The sequence below is a fragment of the Platichthys flesus genome, chromosome 18 (genome assembly GCF_949316205.1).
Source record: "Platichthys flesus chromosome 18, fPlaFle2.1, whole genome shotgun sequence".
NCBI classification, from domain to species: Eukaryota; Metazoa; Chordata; class Actinopteri; order Pleuronectiformes; family Pleuronectidae; genus Platichthys; species Platichthys flesus.
The window spans coordinates 14107425-14126518 of record NC_084962.1 but is presented as its reverse complement, the minus strand read 5'-3'; the positions used below and the strand labels follow the sequence as shown (position 1 = coordinate 14126518).

General features: G+C 42.6%; 1 protein-coding gene across 7 annotated transcripts in view; it reads left to right on the top strand.

Annotated features, from left to right (window-relative positions):
* The window catches only part of utrn (utrophin), a 164932-nt gene that overhangs the window by 91286 nt on the left and 54552 nt on the right, over positions 1-19094 (top strand). For all 7 annotated transcript variants that reach the window (XM_062411214.1, XM_062411219.1, XM_062411216.1 and 4 more), the window contains 5 exons: positions 4109-4281; positions 5749-5905; positions 14784-14913; positions 16950-17218; positions 18170-18316. In XM_062411214.1, the coding sequence (XP_062267198.1) occupies positions 4109-4281; positions 5749-5905; positions 14784-14913; positions 16950-17218; positions 18170-18316 (876 nt within the window). The remainder of the gene's footprint in view (positions 1-4108; positions 4282-5748; positions 5906-14783; positions 14914-16949; positions 17219-18169; positions 18317-19094) is intronic.

Sequence of the window (19094 nt, the reverse complement as noted above, 5' to 3'; positions counted from 1 at the left end):
AGACCTGGGAGCCGGGTAGGAAGGCAGACACTGAGGTAACTTTGTCTCCTTGAGCCCGTGTTACCTTGACTCAGGGGAATGAGAGGGCAAACCATGTGCCTCTTTGTTTGCGCAGTCTCTCCTCTGTGAAGTATGTAGGACTGTGTGACTGACGGCCGGGGATAAGGTACTTTTTATCTGAGCAATTGAAAACAAACGCCCCAGCCCTGCCCAGGGTTGGGCTGCCGGACGATGTGTAAACAGCTTCCTTCATGCCCAGAGGGGAAGTAGAGGAAGGGAAGTGTAGCAAAGCTGAAGGAGAGAGCCAGACCTGTCCTCCTCGTCTTGGCGTTTTGCATCAGCCTGCTGGTCCCTCAAGACACAAACCATTATCTTCAATTTGCAGACCTCCGCCCAAGATTTGCTGGATTTCCCTCCCAGCTTCAGTGACCCTCTCCGGGCCAAAGTACCTCGGTTTCCAGCCTCTGGCTGCCACTTTATCAGACCTCCAGTGGCACAGGTCGTCCTGTTAATCCCGGTCCTGGCTCTGGAGCATGACTGCAGGGTAGCTCTCACCCCTCATTCGGCTGGCTGCCTGTCCAAAGAGGATGCTACGAGCATGCGGTGGGATTGGGCGAGCACTCACACCGGCATGCATGCACAGGTGCTGCCAAGGGGTGTGTGAAATGTGTAGATCGCCTGTTTCGGGACTGCAACCTGGATTTGGCCATCTTGTGATTGAACATTTTTCCACAGCTGGGTTTCACCTTAGTTGGATTCCAGATTCTTCAAACTTTGGATTTACCATTGATCTTGGCCCTAACCTTGCAGGTTTTGACCATAACCACTGGAGGACTTACCCATCTGTTCCGTCTCCTCACCAACCTTTTACCTGTGTGACACAAGTGAAGATGTAGACAGTGGGAGGAGTCAGAGCACACGCTCCAATATGATTGGATTGAACTTCAGCTTGCGGGATTTTTTCGGAAAGTTTGAACAGGTATACATCTTCAGAGTTAAGGACTAACTTTCTATCACAGCTTGGCCTTGGCCTGTCGGTGACTTATGAGTTGCTGTGTACCATTAATGCAAATACAGCCAAGATTCACCCTGGTCTCCGTCATGTTTGAAGTCGTGATCTAACGTAGTCAGCTTTATGAGGTCGGAGTCATTATTGGACTCATTAAAATGGAATAATCTGCTCTGTCCTGCTATGCTACCATGCAGAGAGAGAGAATTAGTATAGGATGAAAACCAGAGTTGAATTAAGCCTGATTTATCAAAGTCGAACTTTACTGTAATTGTGTTTTTTTTAGAAATATGGATTAGCCCTTCAAGGCCACAGTTGTGTTTCAATAGAAAACACCTACTTTGGGTTAAAGGATCAAAAACACGACATTAGGTTTGTGTGTATTTAACATGTATTTAAAGTTTTGTATTCCATAAAGCTATAAAGTAATTGTTGTAACTTTGATTTCCAGGCCTAGATCCAACAAACTCCAACTCTTTTTACAATGTGCATTTGATTCATTTTTTACCTACTAACCCACACATGCACATCTGTCTAGTGATTGTGTTTTAGCAGATCAGAGAGGCAGGGTTTCACATGACTTAATAGCCGACTGTGTTATGAGTGCTCGTGTCGCAGACCTCAGCATCTTCATAGTTCAGCTTAAGGCTCCCTTGCTTGTTTTATTTGTGAGTGTGTGTTTGCAGATAGAAACCAGCACTCAGCAGAGCGCATACCTCCACCGAGGCCCAACAGTCCCCTTGAATTCAATCAAGCTGCACCAAATTTCACACACTGATGAAACCAGTTCCTGTTTGTTTACTCAAGATCCCTGGATTATTTATCTCGCATTGTTAAAGAAAGCGAAGAAAAAAATTCCTCGATCCACACCAAAATGTTATGGGTTCTTCCCCAACCCAGAGAATATCTTATTAATAAGTTTCATATTATTTCAGTTTTTTTTTTCTTGCTTGCACCCAAACCATCAAACAAATGGAGAGGAGTGTAAATATAACCTCATTGGCTGAGGTAATTAAAAAACGCAAATGTGAGATTCTTTAACTTCTCTTTTGATTAGATTTTCTACAATAATCAATGACTAAAACATAGAATAGTGGCATTCTGTAGCTGACATGTTGACCTGTGCCATTCAAATGTTTATGTTTAGTCTCTGTGTGTGTGTGTGTGTGTGTTTCTGTTAGTATGTGAGAGAGTGAAAGGGATCACACAGAAGTAGCGCCGGATACAAGTTGACATATATAAACCTCTGACTTCAAGTGGTCTTTCAGGGGGTGATATTGGATTTAAAGGGGGCTCTTGTAAATGAATATACAGCGTGTGCCTCTATATGACGGCTCAGTCTGTGGCTCCTCTGTCGTGAGTGCAGTCAGTGTTACATCCAGGGGAAGTGCAAGTGCTGCAACAAAAACAAAAAGGAAGCACTCGGGTAATGACTTGAAACGCAGCCAATAGGCTCAGTGGCCCGAATGACTTTCTGTTTTTTTTTACTTTTCTGTTATTTACTTTTGGTTTGCCTTTCCGTCTTTCTTTCCCTTCCTCTTCCGTCTGTCTGTCTCTCCCTCTCTTTCTCTTGTCTGTCACCCTTCAGAGAAATTTGATTTGTGTCAAAAAGACAGCAGACGATTCCCCTGAAGATCAGAGCAAAGGGATTTGCCTCAGCCTTTTTGTAAATACCTATTGACATTGAGTATATTACATACACTGCTTCAGATGACTGTGGCAATTGACAGTTGTTTTGTGTTTCGTCCCATTCTACTGTCGCTGGACTTTATTTTTGTTTGCTTTTTTTAAACAAGTTTTCCAGAGTTGCTCATGTTTAGTCACATGTTCCGCTTAACATGCACATGGTATGTGTTGTCATGTGCATCTTACTCCCACTTTATCTGTGTCTACCATGTGTTTGTGTGTGCGCCAGTTCCCATTGCTGTACACTTTACTTTTTCCCACTGGAACATGATGTATTCAATATTGTAATCAAATAACATTTTTAACAGGGAAGGTTTAATTGAAAGTTATAAAATATATTTTTATTATTGATAATTAATTTCTATAATGTGGCTGCAAAAATATAACCATGCAGAGACAGTAGTAGTGTTTCCCTAGATAAGGCAGTTATTGTAAAATGAAACTCAGTTAATTGCATAATTTCCAATCTGAGAAGGATACGCAACTATGGCCCCCAATCATCAGTCATTTAACACAACTTCCAGTTCTATTAATGTTTTTTTATTACTGTTCACCACTGTTGCGACCTATAGGTGACATTACACATATCTACACTATTCTATCCCATTTGCACATCTGCTGCAGGTGTTGTTACATCCGGCTGTATGGTTGTCTCTTCATGAGCAGTTGAAATGGCTTTAACTGAGGGTTGTCCCAGTAAAGAGTTGGAGAGGGAGGGAGAGACGGAGGAGAAAATGGAGCAGTTTCACACATCTAAAAATAACAAATTTGACAGGATCCTCATCTTGCGTCAGCCCCCCTTGTGGTTCAACCCTCACACACACCCTTTGAGATATGGTTGTGTAATAGAGCCGCCGTGTTCAGTACACACACACACGGTAAAATTGTGCTCTGTCACATTATTGCATGTGATGGTCTCCTGGAGCCACATACACATTATTTTAGAGTAGCTCTGCATTACATTGGAGTTGCATACTGTATCCCAGCATTTAATTAGCTAAGCTTGCTTTGGAGTAGCCTTGGCATAATCTAATGGAGCTCTGGTACGGATGTTGAACTTGCTCTGGGACCTGCTTCAGGTCGGGGTCGAGCCTTTCCGAGCCTTTTCTTCAGTGAGAATGTAGAAGTTTAAATCTTTTCTTGTCAAAAAAAGTCAAAAAGTACCTTGAGGATGTTTCATGAAACTTCTCTGCCCTCTGGATATATTGCGAGCAGTATACCGTGAACTCCCCCAAGACTAGTCCAATGTTATTTTCGGTTCATGGATAATCGGTTGTGACAGCGTAGAAGACTGTGACATCCAATTTTGGGTGTTTGTGATGCAGACTTACTCTTTTGCCGTCCAGTCCGTGTGCACAGAAACTTTACCCCGAAGAACCGGTTGGCTCTGACAGTCCCTCTGTGTGTTTGCAGGACATTCAGGCTGAGATCGATGCCCACAATGACATCTACAAGAGCGTGGACGGGAACAAGTCAAAGATGGTCAAGGCTCTGGGCAGCTCGGAGGAAGCCGTGTTCCTCCAACACAGGCTGGATGACATGAATCAACGCTGGAGCGACCTGAAGGCCAAATCAGCCAACATTAGGTCAGTAAAAACCACAACTTAGAAATAGAAATGGATTTTTTTTTCCTCTCTCGAGTGTTTTGGGTCAGGATGCTTCGCTGTTCTGTTGCAGCTCTTAGAAAAAAACTAAAACACATCATGATTGTGGAAATGGTTCAAGTGAGTCTCATGCTTCAGTTTCTTATTTTACAAAAACAAAGTTAGTTTAAGAGAGAAAGTACTATTCTCAGAAGAGAAAAGCTCTGAAGGACTAAAACTCTGAGTTCCATTAAGACCTCAAGTACTTGTCCTCAAGGAAACCAGACATTTCGAGGATTACTCACGAGTCTCTCTCACATCACAAATACACTGTGTCTAACTCTTAATACTTCCTTATTATTTACTGGACCGTGCAGTATTCTTCGCTCCTGAAAAGAACACATTGATGGAACATGATTTTCATGTGTTGGATTCATGGAAGAACCACATGTGTCCGATTTCCCATGAATCTAAGTTGGCGCAGAGAGATAAAAAAAAACAAAAAAACAGGACCTGACAGTTCACATAAACTTCTGAGGACACAGACAGCGCTGCGTCAGCCACAACCTTGGCATCAATAAATGTGATTGGTGATGGCTGGCAACGTTGAGGGTGATTGAAATGAAGGTGGAAGTGAAGTTGACAAGGGCCAGATGGAGATGTTCAAAGACAAAGTGGAGGAGGTGAGGGTAAGAGAGCAGCGGAGCCACAGGGACAAGGTGACGGGTTAGAGAGAGTGAAGAGAGACTGGGGGTGAAATCGAAAAAAAAAAAAAAAAGAGATTCTGTGCTGGAACTTGTACGGCTTGAGTGGAAAGTAATAAATGGGTGTTAGTCGAGGTCAGACAGTGCAGGCAGAATAGGTTGGACTTGTTCCACAGGAAGACAAGTGAGAGAAAAAATTGACAGTGAGAGATCAGTGTGTGTGATTTGTGTGCGTGTTTGTTTGTGTGGGTGGTGCGCTGCTCTGGATCTTGATTGTATACAGCCCATTATGCCTTAATTGCACTACATGTGTAATTAAGGCTAACTCGGCGAGTGGCAATAGGAGGTCTCAGTGTGCACAGTGTTCAGATACATTATGCCCCGAGGAGAACAAAAGCGCTTATCAACACATATTGCATGCGTGGTACCACCCACACAATTAGCGGCCAACTGTGTTTGCTTTTACGAATAACATTTGCTCCTGAAGGGCAGCAGCCGCTCTGGAGTGGTCAACTGTGAGGCTCTTTATCAAAGTTTGGTGGTGATAAAAACTTTTCCGTTGATTTCCATGAGCTGTCTGCAGAATTTAAGTAGCCCTACTTCTGTATCAAAAGTATTAGCCTTGCATAGTTGCCCAGGTTACTTTTATACTAATGTAAATCTGTATATAACAGAAAGTAAACTTGCATGTTACTCTTGAATAGAATGCTTGGTTTTTGCAGCGACGGGTATAATTATATTCCCCCGCGATTCTGTTCATTTTCAGAGCTCACCTGGAGGCGAGTGCCGAGCGCTGGTCTCGTCTGCTGGCCCTCCTGGAGGAGCTGTGGAGGTGGATCTGCATGAAGGACGAGGAGCTGGCCCAGCAGATGCCCATCGGAGGAGACGTGCCCATCTTACTGCAGCAGCAGAGCCACTGCACGGTATGTACCACGGCCCCAGGCAGTGTTCCTGCCACGCTGTAAACGATTCATCACACCTCTTCACTCATTGTTCTCATCCAGCATCCAAAATGTGTTTTGGAGTTTCTTACACATTTTTGGCCACATTCTCACCCTTAAGTACCATTGTATCTACTATAAGTGAATTTAAGGCCCTTGCAAGGTTTGACATTTTTGTTCACTTATTGACTCATGTGGTTTGTTCAACCTGAGAAGGGCTCTAACCTGCCCAAATAAACAGGAACACCCAAATGAGGTTTGAAGAAGTCAAAGAAGCTCTGGGCTATAAAACAATATCTGTTATTATCTGTTATTTCCAATATACTTTTTCAGAAAATCGCTATATAACGAAATTCCAGTGTACATTGGTATTGCTTATGCATTGTGCAATTACAGTAAAGAAGTTTAGCACAATGATTTGTAATTTGTATCTTCCTGTTAAGTGTTTTTTTCATTCTCTGCTCATAAATTAAAACCACTACCTTCTCCCAAGAGCAACCTTAAACCCTAAAAAAAAGTATATATTCAATGTTTATCTTTATAATTATCGATATCGACTGATGTGAAAATCTTTAGAACTTTGGCCATATCGCTTTAACTTTGCAATGCTTCTACCAAAAGTCCTGACACTGGCATTTACAAAAGCTGGAACAACAAACTAAGCCATCACTGATTTATTTATACCTGTACCTGAGTGTGTGTGTGTGTACATTGACAAATACACACTTATCACTGGTGATTGCTATCTGCATAATTAAGCATCAGTCCGCTCCCAGACTTTTTATAATCACAGCAGCACTGGCTTACGCTGATATACAGATATATGCTTCGAGGACAAAGAACCTCACAACAGACAAAGCAGCCCAATCTACAACGTCCCAGACTGTATTTAATAACCCAGACGGCTGATTCACAATATTTTATAACGCTCTCATGTTTAATAACCCTCCATTACTATATTCAGTTCCTACACAAATGCTGATCAGTTGAAGCCACGAGGAGACACCGTGACATTTTCAAGCATCAGGCTCGTCAGCGCTGTGGCTGCAGTGCATCAGTTAAACTACGCGTCGCAGCAGTCGGGCCTGATCACAGCTTTTTGTTTTTATGTAAACTTGGTTAATAAACCCCAGAGTTGTTATAATAGCTCAGTAGTACTCATACATACTCTTTTTTTTTTTTTCTTTCAGTAGGGAGCTAAGGAGCAAAATCAAAATCACTACCGCACGATCAATACTGTTGTTCCACCTAGTTCATTCTCAGAATTATTGTTATTTATCTGCCTCATACCACACTGTATCATTTATTCTAACAAGCGATCGATAGCACCATGGTGCCAACCCATTCATATCTTTGTCACCGCTGCCATTCGTCATCCGTCTTCCCCGCTGTATTATTTATTCCAGCCACTGGTTATTGTGCGTAATTGCTTTCAGATAGATGACTCGCCCCGCGGCTCCTCCTGGTTCGCCGGCCGCCGCCGTTACTGTTGATGTCGCTCGTGACATTGTAATGCAATTTTCGGCACCCCCGTTCACCACGCTATTATTTTGTTCCCCAAAATGCTGTGAGAGGAGACAAAGGTGCAATCAGGCGTGGGCGCAGGATCACAGACACACTTAGACAGATCAGTAGACACCCCCAGGGGCAATCGCCACACACACACACACTCCTATGACTAAAGTGTAAATCGACTTTATTAGAGTGGGGCAATTTGTTTCGTAATGTGATTATGTAATCATATATTACATAACATTTCCCCATTACGTTTGGGAGAGGTGATGCCAATGAAGACTAATCGAGCAATCAAGCACACAGGCACGACCCGTTCAGGAAACGCTGAAATGAGATGTGTGCTATATTATGAGACGGAAGTGAACACATCTCTGTAATGTAACATGGAAAGACAAAATGAAAACAAGAAAATACTGACAAGGGAAGACGAATGAAAAAATATATAGTTATACAAAAAGTCTATAAAATATTTCACTTTTAAACCCCATCCTTACCCATCCAGAGAGATGGATAACTGATCTGCGGTGGAGACAGTGTGGGGCTGTTTCCAGGGGCAGATGATCATTTTCTTGGCTGCCCTAATACCTGCTAAGTGTAGCTCTATAATGATTCAATGAAGAATCATCAGTCAAAAGTAAAACAGATTGACATTAAAACAGAACAAGAAGACTTTCCCCCAAGATCATCTCTTAAAAGTTATTACCCCCGCCAAGTGTTTGTTTTTGGTTACATGTTTTTACTTTTTGTTTATTTGTTAGTCAGCAGGGTTTTGGAAAAACGGTACTCAAACAATTTGTGGTCTGAGATGTTTGTCTCTGACTTGTCACCTGATGCAGAGGCAGGTCCCCCCTCCCACCATGTCATCCACAGGCCTCCAGCTTTTAGAAAGCTAACATAAGAAATAATGGAACAGGGGAACGGAATGGGAGGAAGCCTCGCTCTTCATTTTGGATTGTGTTCTATATTTTTTTCTCCACTTCCTTCTCCTCTGTGTTCTTAATCGATTGGCCTGGAGGTCTGGAGGACCCTGAGAGTTATGAGGAGGCTGAGCTGCACAAAGAGCCGGGGCTTTGAACATGTCATGCTCCATTACGTCCACACACACTACACACAGAGTGTTTCCTGCATAGCTCATGCAAACGTCGACGCACACCTCTATCACTTGCTGACACACACTCTGTCAGACAGATGAAAGGAATATGTACTGCTATGGTTTGGTTTGGATCTATGAGGTAGGGAAGCAATAGAACAGATAAACCTTATCTTACTTTGTCCAACAGAGAGAAACAGATATTTTCTGTTACTGAAGAATCACAGTAACAGTAAACGCATTATGAGGGAACAGTGGTTTAAACAACCCCGGAACAAAAGGGATGGACAATGGCAGGAAATGGGTCCAATTCAATGAGGAGAGAATAGGTTTTAATGTGGAGGAAATGAGGTCAGCAGATTTAGAAATGGACAAATTAGATGCATCAACTGTTGCATTGGTTTCTGTCCTTTCTGAACGGAGCACTATTGGCCCATCTCACTTGACCGACTTCCCACTCCCTCCTCCGCGTATTGATCTGCGTCTGATTTCCTCGGCTTAATTGGCAGTAATAGCGTTTATTAATCGCACGTTCACTTATCAATTAAAATGCCTTCGTCCGCATCCGTCCGATTAAACTCATCAGTCTGCTGTATTAAACACAGCTTTGAGATAAAGCGAGTGGGAACAGGGGACCAACTGCCTGTGGACATTTTTAATGACCGTTATCTTTCAGCAACAGTTGGCCTTTAGTCTGCAGTGTTAGGACTGTCCAATCAGGTCTGTTCTGAAACTCATCCAAGTGGGAATAAGTATGAAGAATAAAAGCTGGATCACATTGAGTTGACCTTGTTATCTTAGTAGTCTTAGGTGGTATACGAATACCCCCTCTAAATTGAGGAGGGGGTCTAATAATCCACTTTAGAAAACGTCTTAAATCACTTTACCTGCATGATTGATTAGCGCCATTTGCACCTGAAGGGACAGATCCCAGACGAAAGTTAAATTAAAGTGCGACGCTGGATTCTATCACATCTCTTTCTTGAATACTGGGATTGCCTTGCTGTGCGTAACCTCTTATCATTTTCCTCTGCTTCCGTGACACTAAATAAATGATTTGATCATTCTGTCAAATACATACCGTAAAGAAATACATCATTATCAACCACCGGGGGAACGTGACTTCACCTGAGCAATATTGCAGCAGTAAAGTTCCTATAATTAATCTTTTCATATTGAAAATGGATCTCTGATGCTTATATAACCCTGACTGCAAATCCTGGACGTCTCCAAGGTCATTATTTTTGATTGTTTTACGGCCCACAGCGGTGTTATTATCAGTTTCATTACAGTAGCATGCATTCAATGTTTCAACAAAACATCTCTCAAAACACCAATTAGAGTGCAGCTCGGGGCGCACGTTTCTGAACCCAACCCAACCAGAGAGAAAATTAGCCAAACTTGGATAGGCCCTGTTTTTTGTGTATGAACCAGACACGAGTCCAAGGTTTCCTCCCGATTACAGGCATGTGCAGCCTGAAAAAAAGCAAGTGGATAGCCCCAGACAACGTGACTGAATCCAAATTCAATTTAAAATGTTTTATACACACTCATAACACCAATTAACCAGCATTGGTGACCATATTGGAACATTCATAACTAAAGAGCCAGATATTTCCCTCAGGAATTCATTAGGACTAAAAAAGGAGCGGCACAGTGGACTTGCCTCTCCTCATGAATGCTAATGTTTCTCCATGTTTGCTGGTGAATATGCTGTAAATTCACCATGTCAAATTATAAAGAAATAATATGTCAGTGCAGTGTTTACTGTCAATCACCACAAGTGCATCATCGCTCTGGTTTCCATGGTATCAGGTTCAATAATAATAAATGATTTCATGCTTCCATTGGAATAGAAGAACCATATGATTCATTTTTATTTTTCATTCCTGCCAGAAGCATCAGAACAAGCTTCTCTAAAATCCTTGTAAATAATTGCAGCAGCACAACACTGTAAAATAAACATAATATCCAATAAATATTTTAAAGAAAAATCATAGAAACAACGTGTCAAGTCAGAAATTGTTGCTGAAGAAACTCATGTATACATTATTATTTAACTCCGCTTTCCTATTTTATTAGCAGCGCGACAGTGGCCTTTTTATTTCTGACACTTCTGTGGGAATAATACAGCCAGTGGGCGTCTTTACTTGTTTTAAAATGGCCGAGCCTGGAGGCAGTGGATCAGTAGAGCGTGTCAGAAAGTATGATTTTAAACAAGCACCACCTATCACGAGCTTTCACAAGAGGCGGATGCTACGGGCAAAGGAGCAATAGAAGTCACACTGAGACTCCTTCATCAAGAGTGTAACTGTGAGCAACATCAAAAATCTAATCTGGATCATTTTCTTCAGGCTTTAATACAAAAAATACTCATATTATTAACTCAACCGAGGAGTTTTCACACGTCTGGTTGTTGATTGATTAGTTTGTTTGTCTGTAAGCAAGATTACACACAAAGAACTTGGAAGAAGGATGGGACGTGGGCCAAGGAATAATCCATAAACATTTGGTGCGGATCCGGATTAAGGGGCTGATCCAGGGAATTTCTATTACATTTGATATCATTTTCGGCATTTTTTTTATTTTCAAGCATATTTAGGAGGCGGCATCCAATATATCCAGATCTGAGGGGCAGACTTCACGATGCCATTTTGAGTTTATTTTACTTGCCTGATAAAAAAGGAGCTGGTGTGTTGCAGTGATTCTTTCGGAGGCTTTTTTTTATCCTTGAAGAAGACGAGGGGTTGTGGTCAAATTGCAAGGAGGCCACTGCATCAGGGGGTCGAGAGCAGGAAGAGGGATGTTTGGCAGAGCTCCGAAAGTGGTTGTGTTGCGATGTTATCTCATCAGCGCAGGGTACACGGTGATAAGAGTTTGCTGTGCTGTTTTGGCCACACACACACACAAACACAAACTCAGACCTGGACACAAACAATCCAAAATAAATACACACACACACACACAGCCAAGGTCACTCACAGCTACAAGATGGATGCTGCAAGTGTTGTGGTTCTGCCAACAGGCTTCTCTTCTCCTGGTCTTCACTCGCCACAGAAGCCTCGACTAATTCTGGCGTTCCAAAACTGAAAACTGTTCAAAACAGAATGAGCCATTGTTTCACATAAAAACCATGTGGTATGACTCACCACGAGCCAGCTGGGATTTGTCTGTTCAGAAACAGAAACCAAGCTTGATTCCTTACCTGGACTTTGTACATGCGTTTGATATTAACCTCACACGCTCCGTCTGAACACCGTGTCTCCTGTGTGGCACTTTGATAATGTGAGTGTGTTGAGGTCACAAAATGTAAAAAGAAAAAAGAGACTTGTTTGCATGTCCGGAAAAAGGTCTTTGGTGTTGTTAACTGTCTGAACTGCGAGGATACCCGGTGGCGGGATGACAGGAGGAGCGGCTGGTACACGGGTTATTACTCTGCACTCGCCATTGTTACAACCTGCTGAGGATTTGTTTAAGGGGAGGGGTCTTAATTCATTTCAAGTTATCAATGCAGGTACATTACTTCCCTATGTTTCCACAGGGTGTCGTCAATAAATATCTAAATATAAAAATAGAATGAGGTTAAAAAAAAAAAAGGATGCAAAGATGGAAATAAAATCCATGAAATAAAAAATAAATGCACTTTCATATCCACTCATCCACCACAACGTTCACATATCCATACATACTGAGGTGGGCAGTTATAACGGGCTGAAGGGAATGTGCACAAATAAGTGGGCATATAGTTTGTCATATTACTGAGTTATCAGTCACATCCCTCTATCTTCACTGTATATCCGTATTATTTTATTGTATATTTTCCTTTGTCTCTGAGCACTTAGGGCTTGATGGTAGTTGACCAGAAATGTTTTCCTCTCTATGGCAACCTCCATGATCTACCATGTATTTTGATACGTTTATTCACTCGAGTTGTCTGATAGCTTATAATCAAGCTGTGTAACTGTATAATTAAATATAAACGTGTTTAGCTTGATTGACACATTGTCAATTTTAATGACAAAACATTGAGAGATATAGTTTATTTTTGTTCTTAAATCAAGACTTAGTGGATAAAAGCATATCTTAGAGTAGACACCTCGCTGGTTTGATGTCGTAAATATAGTTCCCTTCATATTCAGTTCTAAACGGGCGTCACTGGTTTATCCGACCGGGCACGTTTCCACCAGGATGATGGAGCTCCCTCCTGTCTCTGTGATTAGGAGGAAAGAATTTAAATGTGACGTTACAGACCTGATATCAGAATATTTTACAGGCTAAACTCAACCTCTTCATGCTCATTCGATCTCTTGTGCAGAACTAAAACCAAGGAGGAGCTGAATTTTGACTGGTACTTGTCCTCACAGCTTTATTTCCTCACCCTCCTCCCCCCCCCCGAACACACACACACACACACAAACACACCTCTTCTCCTCTTCTTCAATCACGTCTAATTTAGTTTCTATCTCTCAAGGTCCCCTCTCGGAGCTACCTGCCGATTATCTTTCCTCCATGTGAGCGAGGGGGAAATCATTGGAACGGAGCAAACCATTTATTAGCGTGGGTGGGGGGTGGTGTGTGGGGTTTTCATGGCAGTGATCTCAACTTTACTTGTAGAGGAAGTTACTCCCAGAAATAAGTTTTAGTATTTTCTTTCCAAGCTAGAAAATAAAATGGCTTGTACGTCTCAAGGTTGACTCGCCCCATCCTCCCCATCCCCTACTCCCCAGCGTTTTCCCCATCTCTTCTCAGCCCCTTCAAATTGCACTGTACATTTTATCCAACTGAACTCAGCATGTTGTCGTTTTGCTGTAGAATTTCGGTGCTTCATTTTCACCCCCCCAGGTCTGTTCAATGAGTCCTCTAAGTGAGTCGTCCCATCTCATCAACAGGGCCCGAAACTACAGAACGCTGCCTCCTCACAAAGAAATCACACACTCTGATGGGCAGCGGAGTTCCCCCCCCCCCCCCGGGGTTCAGCCTTATATTAAAACAAGAATAATTATCTTCTTACATGATGCGCCCGGCCCGCTTCCGCTTTCTAGTTTTATGACCGGCTCTGAGCTGTGGCAACGCTGAGTCATCAACAAAAGAGCGTCCATCAAATTACTTTGTGAAGTTTTTCATCAGTTTTTCTGTACTGTAGGGCCTGAAGAGTGTGTGTGTGTGTGTGTGTGTGTTTGTGTGTGTGTGTGTGTGTGTGTGCGTGTGTGCGTGTGTGCGTGTGTGCGTGCGTGCGTGTGTGTGTGTGTGTGTGTGTGGTATGTTGTCCGAGAAGAGGTATTGGATATGTGGTATTGCTCGTTGGCCCTGTAATGATAATTTCTGCAGGGTTATAGCTCCCAGCAACTCACTTCCATTTGGCAGGTCGCTCAGCTAATTTCACATCGACCCCGAAGAAGTAACCCAGCTTGACCCCCCCCCCCCCCCCCCCCGATTCTCACCTTGAATCGCTGCTCTGTTGTGAGAGCTCCCACTTTCACCAACGCTCATCAGATAACTGCTCTGTCTCTCTCTCGCTCTATCTCTTGTTTCTCTCCTTATTTCTGGTTCACCTCTTGCTTTTCCTTTTAATAAGGGAAGACTGGGCAGGGAGAAGTGTTTTGTTACGCGCTAATCACCTAATTAGCCGTTGAGAGCGTTGTTTATCTCCTCCATAAGCTGCATGTCAACATCCTAAATTGTTTCTTGTGTAGATTAGTCTTGTGTACATTCGCGGTGCGTGAGTTAATCATGGGAGACTTTTGTGATATTTTGACAGTCGCAGCTGATCGAAGCAGAACTCGTCGATTTGGGTGGGGGGCAGCAAAATTCAAACAAGACGAAATCAGGAGAGAAGAATCAAGCGTGCACAAATTCTTAACCCCTTTCTCAAATACCTACAAAAAATAAAGCCTACAAATGCAATCATTCTCATCGAGATATCATAAGAATGATCACATATTTAAGACATTCTGATTCATAGGTTAAATTTGGGTTATTGGTTGAAAAGGTATTCATGCTTTTATGTCTAGAAAACACATATCTCTCCTCAAACTGTCCTCTGCTGCAGCTCCTCTTTGACATGACTCCAGACCTTTTCAATTCCTCTACAACACACTAGAGGAAAGAAAAACTTAAAAAGGCCTAATATGTCTCCTTTAAAATCAATGGACAATCTTTATAGCCTCAAATTAAGTTTCATTTGAAACCACTGCTCTCCATGAGAATAATCTGTGATTTTGATGTATTCCACTGTTCTGTGCTTCATACCTGCAGGGGATACGGGCAGAGCTGAAGGAGCGTGAGCAATTGGTGAACAGTACGTTGGACCAGGCCAGGATGTTTCTCGCTGACCAGCCAATCGAGGGTCCTGGAGAGCCACGCAAGATCCCGCAGCCCAAGACGGGTAGGTTTGCTCTCTCAGTGTGCCTGATGCACACTAGAGGATTTTAAAATGTTATAAATGCAGGATTGTACTTGTTTGTGTCATATTTTACAACCACTCATACTGTTGCCTACATTTTTGTTTGTCCACCTTTTCTCCTGTCCATCTGGTACGGAAAACAAAAATCTTACTTTGGCTGTAAGATGCATTCATCCGGTTGGTGACGCTTTCCGGGTCGTTGGTTATTCCAGGTTTAACATCAATCTCCCAATCCCTGATCCTCTCATGCTACACAACTATCCCTATTTCGACATCGAGAAGGGTTTGATTTAGTCAGTGATATCGAAATCTGTGAGCAATACAGGATCATTTGGCCTGGTAATCGGTTCAGATAAGTCTCAAATCTGCAGCGTCACAGAAATCAAATTGAAAATCCTGGGGTTTACAGTAGTTATTACAGCTGCCTTATAATGACAAGTTCGATTAAAGTGTGAGGTGACATTAAGAATCAGGTGGTTTGATCTTGCAGTAAGTCGTCAGGTATCAAGTCAACACTTAGACAAAGGCTCTCTCTCTTCTTTTTCTTCCTCTCTTTCTCTTCCTGGTTCAGTGATATCATCAGGGACAGATGTTGACAGGCACATTTCACATTTGTGCGTCTATAAAACGAAGTGAATAATTCTATTGTGCGGTTCTTGATGCCCCTCAAACACTTCATTTGAGTTCTCTGGTGTGATTCTTCTTTTTAGGCCACTATATTGAGTATAAATTTCACACTCTACATCCAGACACTGAAATAAATTGGCATGTGGTTAAAAATAGCGTTCCACATATTGAACAGGACCACACAAGAGAGATGACCTCTTTCCAGTTTTGTAGTGTGGGGGGTTTCTGTCACTGGGCATCTACAAGAAGACTAAGCTGTGATGACAGTGTTTGCAGGTACATTTTTTCACCTTTTATTGGATGAGACACAGTTGAAAGCTGCCAGGAAATGAGAATAGGAAAAAGAGGGCGAAGCCGCAAATCAAAGATCCTCGGCTTTCCACTAATAATCTGAGTGGGTGGCAAAACCAACACATAACTTTGAATCCAAGAATCAAATATGCATCGACTCATTTCCTCTCGGTATATCTGTCGTACGCGGCAGCAGAAGTCAGCGCATTTCCCTTTAAACCGAACCCCTACTGTGTAAATAATTAACGCAAGCCAAGGGGGCTGTGTAGAGGTGTGTTGAGACTTCACAGCACGGGCCGATCGGCTTGTTGTGTGTGATCTTTCGTGCGGATATCAAAGCGTTGTCTCGCTGTATAAATAGATAAAAAGCTGATTTGAGATCAGAGGGTGTGCGTTCCTCGTGTAATCAGAGGAGACGGGATTTCTTGGGATTGTTTAAAGTCTTAACCATTTAAATTGTCCCACATTCGCTCTCTTGGTAGTTTATTTTTTAATGCTACTAAAGTCAAGTTTTGATTTAGTTTTATTTGTAACCCACTAATATAATATAATTATGTGTGTGTGTGTGTGTGTGCATGTGGGGCTACCTTGTGTTAATTACAGGCCTATGTGTGTGTTGGTGTATGAATGGGGCAGGGATGGAGATAATAGGGGGAAAGAGACTTTGCAGAGGTGCAACAGGTGAAGATGTTAATACATTCATGACCCTGGAGATATGAGGAAAAGCTGTTCCTGTTTCTTTGTAGTTGAAATGGCTGGTTGGAGAACAGTTTTCTCATCTGCCGACTCCTCTGGCTCCTCTTTGTCCGCATGCCCCTGAAATATAAATGACTTTCTAATTGAGTGAGTGAAGGAGAGAATTGAATTTTGTGGAAACTTTGCTTCTCCCGTCTCTCATTTGCAGCTCGCCTGTAAAAAGGTGGATATAGTAGTTGGGGTTATGAAATAAAATAAGCCGGTTGGCTGAAAGGATTTCACTGGATTTGATAAGGACACTGGAACAAGTACATAGATCAATAAGGGGCAAGAAAACTGTGTTTGTTAACAAGTAAACTTATGTCTCTGTTAACCTGCCTGTTTACTCTGATGTCTTCCTCCAGACCTCACCCCAGAGGAGAAGGCCCGGGGGTTGGCTCGGGCCATCCGCAAGCAGACAGGCGAGGTGAGGGAGCGGTGGGAGCGTCTCAAAGGACACGTGGGCGGCTGGCACAGTCAGGTGGAGCGGGCGCTGGAGCGACTCCAGGAGCTGCAGAGCTCCATGGACCAGCTCGACCTGCGGCTGACTCAGGCGGAGGAGACCAAAGCTACCTGGCAGCCTGTGGGGGATCTGCTGATCGACTCGCTGCAGGACCACATCGACAAGACCATGGTGAGTCATAGTGCTCTGTGTGTGTCTGTGTGTGTGTGTCCCTAAAGTAAAACAGACATTAGACAACTCACTCCTCTTTCCCTCAGTGTCCTTAACTAAAAATCCTGGCCATTCGCTGAGAACTGCTGACGTTTACATAAAATCTACTGATTTAACTGCACTTCATGAAATAAGTATGTGCACTAATGTGAGTGAGACTAGGATGTGGAATCTGTCCCGATTTCAATGCACCAAAGACCAAAAAGCACTAATTTGCTGATGAACACTGTGAAGGAGCAACAATGGAGAAATTGTTCTCACTGTAGTTAGTCATGGTTCACAAGTTGCATGAGGAAAGACAACTGTTGTGTTAATATAGCTCTCTGTTACACCTCCTCATCATAACGATCGTCTCCATGTGACCAATTATATCACTTAATAAACAGGTCAGGTCACTGTCGTACAATATATGAAATTACAACCAAAGAGAATAGTGATGAAGGTTATACTGTTAATGCAAATTATACCACAGCAAAACTGGTCAGCACCAGATTAGGATTAGAAATTCTAAAGAAAGAACCACAAAGACTATGAGGAGGTAATGCTTGGTAATGGTCAATTATAGGACTTGATTACATCTTAGTGTTATTCAAAGGGGTTAAACATACAAAGAAGTTTCCAAGGTACATTAAGTGTGGTTATAAATGCTTTGGATCCAGTCTGAGTGTAACTTGACTTTCAGTATATTATGATTTTTTCCTCATTAAATTACAAAAAATGTCGTCTTTATTCTCATAATTTGACTCAATTCTCAAAGTCTCAGAGTTTTCTTCAATATTTCCTTAATACTCTGTTGTAGTAAAAACATTTGAAACATTATGAAATTAGACAGATATATGTGTTATAATTGTATTATAATATGATAACAGTAAAAGTCATTATCATTGCAATAATATAAAATGATCTGTGCAGACCTTCAGAGAGGAGGTGGCCCCCTTACGTCAGGACGTCAAACTGGTCAATGAGCTCTCTGCAGAGCTGAACCCGCTGGACATCCAGCTGTCCTCCACCGCCTCCAGACAACTGGACCAGCTCAACATGAGGTGGAAACTGCTGCAGGTATTTAAAACCTCCCGAATCATCTGCGGATGTTGAAGCTAACAAGATATTTTCCCACAAAACCCTTTTGTCTGCCTGGCCTCTTTTCCCTCCTTCAGTATTTTGTCCACACTTGTCAAATTAATGTTGTCTTCAATATGTGTAGAAATCCTCATTCCCAGCCTGCCTGTGTGTTTTCATCTCCTCTTTGTGTCTTTGTCTGGGCCTCCGTCGGTTTTTCTCGGCTTGTGCATGCTGATTTGACTTTGTGTCAGCCAAACACACTGGAGACTGGGAGTTGTTCCCCCATTTGTGTACCTGTTTTATTTGAACACAGCTCTGTGCTCGGCGCGTCACTTTGTCACTTCACATCAATGGACACTGTTCTCACAGCGCACCAGTCACATTCCTGGCTCCCGACGCGCTCGAATGTCTCGGTCTGATCCGCTGAGGGACTTTCCCAGAGCCGAGCGCGTCTCGGTCCTCGAGCGAAAGTTGTGGAAAAGTCTTTTTACAAGTCACCAGAGGGAGAGAGAAGAGAAGCTGTGTCTGCAATAAATTAGGGAGTAGGAGAGTTTAGCAAAGTGGACATTCACACCATCAAGTTGTGTTGAAACATTCCTGTCAAAGGCCGACTTTCCTGTTTTAGCAGTTACTACACTGTGTTCTCAGCCTCTCATAAAAGTTCCCACGAAACGGAGCATTAATTAACCAGTAAATACACAAAGCTATGCAGGGAATTGTTGTGGGTATTGATTGACATTTGCAGTAGCCTGTAGCGTTTTAAGGGCTTTACGCC